The sequence below is a fragment of the Leishmania braziliensis genome, chromosome 18 (genome assembly GCF_000002845.2).
Source record: "Leishmania braziliensis MHOM/BR/75/M2904 complete genome, chromosome 18".
Lineage (NCBI taxonomy): Eukaryota > Euglenozoa > Kinetoplastea > Trypanosomatida > Trypanosomatidae > Leishmania > Leishmania braziliensis.
The window spans coordinates 599,942-608,020 of record NC_009310.2 but is presented as its reverse complement, the minus strand read 5'-3'; the positions used below and the strand labels follow the sequence as shown (position 1 = coordinate 608,020).

At 60.4% G+C, this 8,079-nt stretch overlaps 3 protein-coding genes across 3 annotated transcripts; all 3 read right to left on the bottom strand.

Moving 5' to 3' along the window:
• Positions 1-482: 482 nt before the first annotated feature.
• On the bottom strand, positions 483-974 carry LBRM_18_1510 (histone H1; the record flags this gene model as incomplete). The annotated part of the gene is made up of 1 exon (XM_001564023.1): positions 483-974. One exon carries the CDS (start codon positions 972-974, stop codon positions 483-485), a length of 492 nt encoding a protein of 163 aa, XP_001564073.1.
• A 2,670-nt stretch (positions 975-3,644) lies between these two features.
• Positions 3,645-4,697, bottom strand: LBRM_18_1500 (conserved hypothetical protein; the record flags this gene model as incomplete). Its single annotated transcript, XM_001564022.1, has 1 exon — positions 3,645-4,697. The coding sequence occupies one exon, from the start codon at positions 4,695-4,697 to the stop codon at positions 3,645-3,647; it is 1,053 nt and encodes a 350-aa protein (XP_001564072.1).
• A 754-nt stretch (positions 4,698-5,451) lies between these two features.
• On the bottom strand, positions 5,452-8,079 carry LBRM_18_1490 (conserved hypothetical protein; the record flags this gene model as incomplete). Its single annotated transcript, XM_001564021.2, has 1 exon — positions 5,452-8,079. The coding sequence occupies one exon, from the start codon at positions 8,077-8,079 to the stop codon at positions 5,452-5,454; it is 2,628 nt and encodes an 875-aa protein (XP_001564071.1).

Here is an 8,079-nt window from a genome sequence, read left to right as displayed (position 1 = left end):
CTCCTTCCCCCTCCCGGTTGGGGGTTGGCGTGTGCGTTCCCATCAAGCAATCTTCCCCGGTTTTTTCATCCCCATCTTTTTTTTTTCGTGCTTGGGCTGCAGCACTTTTCTTCGCTTTGAGTTTGGCAGGGTTTCCTCATTTTTGTCAAGCCTCCACCCCCCAACACCTCACGGTCTACAGGGCATTCCCACAGCACATCAAAGAGGGTACAGGTAAATACACCACCAGCAGATACCCAAGTTCTCCACTGACGAGTCAGTCACACGCACTGGGGAAGACGTAGACGCAGAAGGTGAGACAAAGCATGACTGGAGAAGCGAAAAAAAAAAGTAAAAAAATGGAGTTGAAGAAGAGAAAGACGGAAAAGAGAAAATCGTAAAAGAGAGAAAGAAAGGGATCTATGATGTGCCGGTAGGAGAGGGGGGGCACATGTGCTTCGGAAGAGCGTACAGTCAGCGACAAACCAGCGTCAAGGTGCGACTTACTTCTTCGCCGCCTTCTTCGCCGCCTTCTTCACAGCCTTCTTCGCCGCCTTCACAGCCTTCTTCACGGCCTTCACAGCCTTCTTCACGGCCTTCTTCGGTGCAGACTTCTTCGCAGCCCTCTTTGCCGCAGCCTTCTTCGGTGCAGCCTTCTTCGGTGCAGCCCTCTTCGGTGCAGCCCTCTTCGGTGCAGCCTTCTTCGGTGCAGCCTTCTTGGCCGCAGCCTTCTTGGCCGCAGCCTTCTTTACCGCAGCCTTCTTCGGAGACGGGCGGGGAGACCTCTGCGGCGAGTTCGAGGCGGCCGTAACGGCAGCAGCGCTGGAGTTAGCGAACATCTTTGAAGGGGTGGTTTGGGAGTGTGGGGGTGTATAAATATGGAGAGGTGCGTGCTGTGAGTGGCGGGAGGACTGAGGAGAGCTAGCGCCGTAGGGTGTGATGAGTGCAGGCGGGAGTAGGAGCGTGGGGAGAGGGGACGGCGTGTGTGTCGACATCGAAACAGGAAAGAGAGCGAGAGAGAAAGGACAGAGAGGAGTGCAGTGCAGGCAACGATGCTGGACGACAGTGGGTGGAGGTGCGAGAGAGCAAGCGGCCGAGCCACGTCGTTGGCGAGCACATCACGTCACCCAGCCCCTGCCCTCCATTCGGCAGCGCAGACACACACACGCCGCGACGGTGCCATGCCAGCGGAAAGCAAGCAGGTGAGGGGCAAACGCGCAACAGGGGGTGCGTGTTCGTCTGTGTGGCGGGTGGGGCGACTCTGTGCGGGGTGCCAAGCAGCCCCTCCCCCGCATCCCTGCCAACGCCGAGCCGCCTCTGGTGCTGACAGGGCCATGCCCCCACGACGTAGGGGAGAGGTCCGAGCGATGTCTCGCTACGGATGTCGGCGGCCAGGCCCCTGGATGGCGGGGCGGCATGCGACAGCGGGCACGCCTGTGCCATTCGTGTGATGGGCGAGGCGCCAGCGTGGCTCGAACGCGTCTCGCCCGACCCCCTGCTGCCTGCTGGTGTGGGGAGCCCTGAGCCACCCCGAGGGATGCACCAGGTGGCGGCCGGCACAATATGGGGGCGGCGGCGAGGCGAGCCGCGTGGTGGGTGGGTGGGCAGAGCTCGAGGCAGGGGCGTGCGCCGATGGCTGGGTTGGCGCCTTGCTGCAAGGCGTGTCTAGCGCTGCTCCGCGCCACGCGGTGGGCCCGCAGCGGGGCCGGGGGTGTCGAGTGGGGGTGGGCTCATGCTCTGCCGCAGGGGATGGACGCGTTGAGTGGAAAAATTATTTTCCCTTTGCCGATACCGCCAGACAAAGTAACCGCTCATGATGACGAAAAGTAATAACAGCAGGAGGGGGAGCGACGTACGAAGGCACCGAAGGAGACAGAGAGAGAGAAGCACGCGAGTACGAGGATCATCAGGCGCAAGGGGCGGGAAAGAGAGGGGTGAGGATTGAGGACGGTGGTAGGCAGTGAAGCTGCACAGATGAAAGCAAGAAGAAACAAAAGGGGGGTAGGGCAGGAAGAGCGTATAGGCGTGTATGGAAAATGGTGTAGTGCAATGTGGTTGCCTTGCACAAAGCGGAGAAAGAGAGAAAGCGATGACGGGGGGAGGGGGGGGGGTGTCGGTGTGCCACCCATCACAGCCCTTTATGATTTGGGCGAGTCGCACCTGGCAGCCACGCGGCAACGAAGATGCCTGCGTGTACGTCTGTGTAAATATATTCACGTGAGCTCTGGCGTCGCAGCTGGTGGAAGAAGAGAAGAAAGGGCGCACAAAAGGGGTGGGAAAGAGTCACGACAACGACTACGGCAACGTTGTTGTTCAGAACATCAAAGAGCAACTCTGGCAAGGGAAGAGGAGAAGACGAACAAGAAAACGACTGCTGCGAGGTGCTGGCGCGTCAGTTTGCTCAGCGGCTTACAGAAAACTGCAGACAACGACGCCGACATGAGGGGGAGAGGGATTGGGAAGACACTCGCGGGTGTGTAAGTGCGCAGGTAGGAGAGAAACAGGCCTGGGTGAAGAACAGAGAGACGGTGGAGCTGCAGTACTGGGATAGATGGCACTGGGAGAGAGAGAGAGAGCGAGACGCACAAGATAAAGAAAGGGAGCGAGGAGAACGGGTCAAGGAAGTGGCCTCGGGTATGAATTGCACCGAAATCCCGTCGCCTCACTGGGGGATTGGGGAAGGGAGTTGTTCTATCGGTCATGTTCGAGCGCTTGTGTCCATGTTGAGAGGTGAAGAGGGGACAGGAGTGGGACAGCACAATCGACGGTTTTCTCCTTTCTGATTTCCGGTGATTCGCGATGTGGGGGAGGAGGCGCCCATGTGCACAACCAACAAATCAGCAAGATGCCCGCCAGTGGGAAAAAAGAGAACGACGCTCACGCCCGGGTTGGCAATCTGCTCATGCACAGCAGAGGCGGGAACGAGTGCGCGTACGTGGTGGTGGAGGGGACGTAGGTGATGGCGTTGCGGATGATGTACGTGGGCACACACCAAAAATAGGAAGGGCGGAGAAGAAAATGCATGTGAAGAGGACGAGGTACACATGAGAAAGAGTCTTGAGGGGGTGAAGGAGACGCAACAGCTTCGGCGGAGAGTTCCCGCCGGCTTCATTCCCCTCATAGCTGTACGTTACCTTCACACCTTCACGCCAGCTGCGAGGAATGGGGGAAAACTGCCAAAGAGAGCAGTGAAAGTACATTGAAGAATGGGAGTGATGTGCTACATGCGCACTCACGCATGCCTCCTCGCCTTCCACGCGACGTCCTTGTCGAAAGGTGATACCATTAAGGCGGAAAGTCACTTCCCCACCCCCGTTCGTGAACGGCAGAAGGCGGTTGGCAAAGTCAACAGTCGAGGGGAGAGAGGAGGAGTACAATCGAAGCGTCGGTGTGTCTGCGCGTAAACAGACGCGACGTCCTTCACTCGTGCGTCCCTTCCGAGCCCCCCCCCCCACCCAACCACCTCCCCCTTCAAGCTAAAGGGGGGAGAGAAAAGGCAGCGTCCAACGAGGGGAGTGGGCACACCCCTACCTGGGCGTTCCCTTGCCCTTCTCCTGCTACAACGGTGTTTTTCCTTGAGGGGACGGGGAGGAGCTGATGAGGTTTGGGGCCCTGTGGCGCGCCAGCGCAACACAGCAGAAGGAAATAAAATAACGCCGCAGTGCTCACATCTCCCGTGGTCCGCTGCGGTACTCGACAGTGAGGTGCGCGTAGGCGAGCCACCACAGCAAAACGAGGCCGAGACCGTACAGGTACCACACACGACAAGCGCGCTGGCGCTGCCAACGCTCCATCTTGCTGAACTCACCCTCGCTGATCATGCCGTCAACGCGGTTCAGCATGAGAAGAGAACACATCCCCACAGTCTCAAACCCGTTGTCGAGCAGCATCTCGTGAAATACTGGCATGTGGGCGGCCCCCCAGGGGATGGCAAAGGACTTATACATATTCTCACGGAGAGGGTAGATCATGTTAAGGCAGTGCTGCTCGCGAGCAAGACTGCCGAGCACAGGTGTGTTGAAGCGCACAGAGCACCACCACGGCAGCTTCTCGTAGTCGTACTTATCCGCTGCGTGCAACACTGTGTGGCTTGGCGAGTCCATGACGCCCCATGAAAAGGGCTGAAAGAAGCTCTCGACCTCGCGTGGCTCCCAGCCCTCGTCGTCCTCGTGCTCGACAGGCCGCGTGCACTTGAGCCGCTCCCGTGGTGGTACCATTGTGGAGTAGGGAGCACCACTGAGAGGGGTGCGGCCCTCCACCAGCACCGACTCGTGTTGGCAGCATAAGTCGTCTACCTGCTTGAAGAATTCGGGGTGGGCAAAATGTCGGAGTGGGATGAGGGTGACGGTGATATCGGTGTATGGGTTGTGGTACGTGTGGGCGATCGATAGGGCTACTCCGTTCTGGCAGACGAGGAAGTCTGTGATCGACTTGCTGCGCCATGGGGCTGTGTAGCGGAGTCGTGGTGCGTAGATAAACTTCTTGGGTATCTCTGAAGCACCTGCCGCGGCTGACGATGGGGAACACGCTGGGCGGTCATCACCGGCGCCGCTGACCGCATTACCACCGGCAGCAGCAGCAGCAGCAGTGGAGACGTGTCGAGCGACGCACGACGGGTAGCTTCCGTGCAACAGCGCACGCACGTCGCCCTGCGTACCGCATGAAAGTTTCACATGCGTACGCTTGATGAAAGCGCCGCAGCGACGAAGACAAAGCATCGCCCTTCTCTGCGAGAAGAGCAGCCGCTCGGGTGCAAGACCGCGTACGAAGAGAGGGCGGAAGAAAGAGAGAGCCGATGTAGATACGAAGAAGAGAGGGAGAGAGGCATGCGAGCTATTCGACAGAGCAAAGCCGGTAGAGCAAAGGGGCAGACGCGGCTGCACCTTTTTCTTACACCTACGTAATCCACTAAACCTGCTGGGACTCGGACATGTGAATGCATGCACACGCACGCGTGTAGTGCATGGGAGAGAAGCCGAGGGATAAGCAAGGTAAAGTACAGCGCAGCGGTGAAGGATTCGCAAGTGTGAAGCGCAGCATGGCAAAGGATATCCCTTCCCCTACCTCCTACCGAAGCGCCGCCGCTCTCCCCTGCCCATCTCATCAAGCCACCTCGGTGACCCACTCATTTTCTGTTTCGTTTGCTTCTACTTTGCGCCGTCGGGGGAAGTGATGCCGTCGCTGATCGGCCGTGACAGCGATGGCCAAAAGGGCCCCTGGTAAAAATAACAAAGCAAAAGTGAGAGGAAACGTGAGCGGGGGAAGTGGAAGGAAGGAAAGCGCGCCGGCCAATCACACTATACTTGCGTACGCGCGCACACAGTCCTCAGAGAGCCCCACCATCCACGGTGGCCGCCGCCCCATCTCCCTAGCGTACATCAAGTTGAAGCAACAAGAAAAGCGAGCGTCATCATGATCCAACAGCCCAACACCTACCAAACACTGCCTACATTTCCCGCCGTCCAGTGCACCTCAGATCCATTGCTCGTCGCGCTCCGAATGAGCCACCCGCAGCTTCTCCACATCAACGGAGTGCACCTGCACCATACCCTTCTCAAACCCCGCCACGAGGAAGTGCTGATCTGCCTTCTCGCTCTTGGATGACAGGTCGATGCAGGTACACAAGCCGGTGTCCGGCTGCGTCAGCGTGTGCGAGAGACGCGGTGTCTGCCGGCGGTGGTAGGCGAAATCGATCAGGTGCAACTCGCCGCTCTCGTCCAGTGCCCATATCACCCACGGTATCGCGCCACTGCAGCGGACGGCGACAATAGGAGTGTTGCCCACCTCCACCGTCACCTGCGGCGCTGCCTTGTGGTGAAGGTAGAGTCGTACGGTGCCGTCCTCGTAGCCCACCACAAACCACCGTGGGTCCAAAACGCTGTACTGCAGACAACACGGCACGGCAACCGCCTTCACGCAGTTGAAGTGCTCTCTTGACGCCAAAGCGTACGGCAGGTGGCTGGTGCTGCAGGAGGGGCCGTACAGCGACGGCGACGCGATTCCGCCAATGCGGCTGCACCGAACAACGCCGTGCGGGGCGGTCAGGATGCATTGGGAACCATCAGAAGGCAAGAAATCGAAACCACCCACAACGCTGGCACTGTAGGTCACCGCTGTGTCACCATCCTCGTCTTGTTGCTGCACCTCAGCGCTGGCGGCGGCAGTCGCCACTGTTGAGTCCTTGGAGAGGTGCAGGCTCACACCGCTGCCAGGGTGTAGACCGTAATCACTGTCGTGCAGACTGAGGCTGGCCGCAGCAGCAGCGCCGGGGCCGCCGCTGTTCATCTCCAATGGGTCGCGCTTCTCCGTCAGTGCCCAGTAGCACATAGCACCGGTGTCGTCCATCGAGACAAGCTGCTCGTACTGCCCCTCCTTTCGGGTGGCGGGTGCAGTGGTGTTGTACCCTGCAACGCAAACCTGTCGCACTGGAGCGACGTGACCGCCCACCTGCCAGCCCGTGTTGTAGGAGGGCAGGTGAAAGACAACTCGCTCGTAGCGGCCGGCGGAGAGGTGCAGGCGGTCTGGCTCGAGAAGGTTCCAGGCGCACACGCTTCCCTCAGCAGTGCCGCCGTAGAGGAGGTGGGGGCGTGAGGGGCTAGCGCAGATGCACGTGACAGCAGAGCAGGAGACGAGCACCCGCTCCGGCGTGGCAGCGTCATGTACACTCCACAACAGCAGCACAGAAAGGAATGTGTCGAGCCTCGGAGACGGCCCAGTTTCATCAATGGCTCCGTGTAGGGCAATGAGCTGACGGGGGTTGGAGGGGTTCACCAGCACCTGCACCACTGGACGGTTGCGCGTGCCACGCCAGCAGAAGGTGGTATACGAGGATGAGAACGCTGTCGAGGCCTTCGGCTTCGAACCCTCTACTGACGCGGCAGCTGCAGCCACCGCAGCACCTGATGGCGTAGTGCTGTTCTCGTCGAGCACCGCAATCATCACCGGAAGTGTGCTGGTGAGGAAGCGCTCCAGCAGTGCCGCGTCCACCAAGCGAGTCTTTTTACCAACACCACCTGCAGCCGGCTTGTCAGCCACCTCCCCACCCTCCTCGCCACCCGCCTCGTCTTCACCGTCGCCTGCAGCCACGGCGCCACCTCCGTCCTTTCCGCTGCGCAGCATCGCCTTGCGCCGCAGCTGAAAGAATTGCCGCTCTGCCTCTTCTTCTGGGCAGAGACCGAGATCATCCGGAGCCTGTGTCCCACGTACCCGCAGTTTGCCCCGCTCTGCCTGGGTGCTAGCATCCAGTCGCTCCTCCTCAGGCGGCGCCTGCACACCAACCTGCTCGCGCCCGCCTTGGCCAAAGTCCCGTATGTACAGATCGTAGGCACTCTGCGGTGCAAGGTCCAACACAACACCGCCGCTGCTGTCAAAGTCGACCAGGCGGCGCAGCGCCGTGGCACGTGCCAGATCCTTCTGGAACTGCGCACGATAAGCCTGCCGCTGCAGCTCACTCGGATCGAACGCGGTCACCGGGCTCGGTCCCACCCGGCCAGCAGCACCGGTCGCCGACGCGCCGTCCTCATCGCCGCAGGTCTTTCCCTCTGCGGTGTCGGCGGCGGCGGCGGCGGCGACGGCGTGGCGGAGGCGGCGGCGCTCTTCCCGCTCCGCGCGCTTTCGCAGCGCCCGCCCCTCGACTGACTCGAGCCGTTTCCGCTCCTTTTCTTCCATCGCCTGCTTGAGCTCGGCGACGGCAAAACTGCGGCTGCTCGTGACGCTCTGTGCAACGACAGCTTCGTTCTCCGCTTCTATCGCGTGCAGCAGTGCCGCGTCCTCATCGTTGGCAGGGCTGACCTTGACAATCGGCTTTCCGTTACCATCGCCGCCCGCGTTATCCTTTCTACGGCGATCCTTCTCTCTGGCTGCGTGGCGCTCTTCCTTCGACGGTTTCGCTTTGGGAGAGGTTGCCTCGGTAATAGGAGGTGCAGAGGCAGCTGTGGCTGCTGCCGCCGTCGCTTGCGGCTTCTGGGCCTCGCGTTGCGCACGCTTTTTTTCCTTCCTGATCCGCCGTTCCTCTTCGGTTTCGCTCCGTGCAACCTGCGTATCGCCGGAGGGGGCTGTGGGGGCGGCGTTGCTGATGGCGGTGCTCGCCGTGGCCGCCAT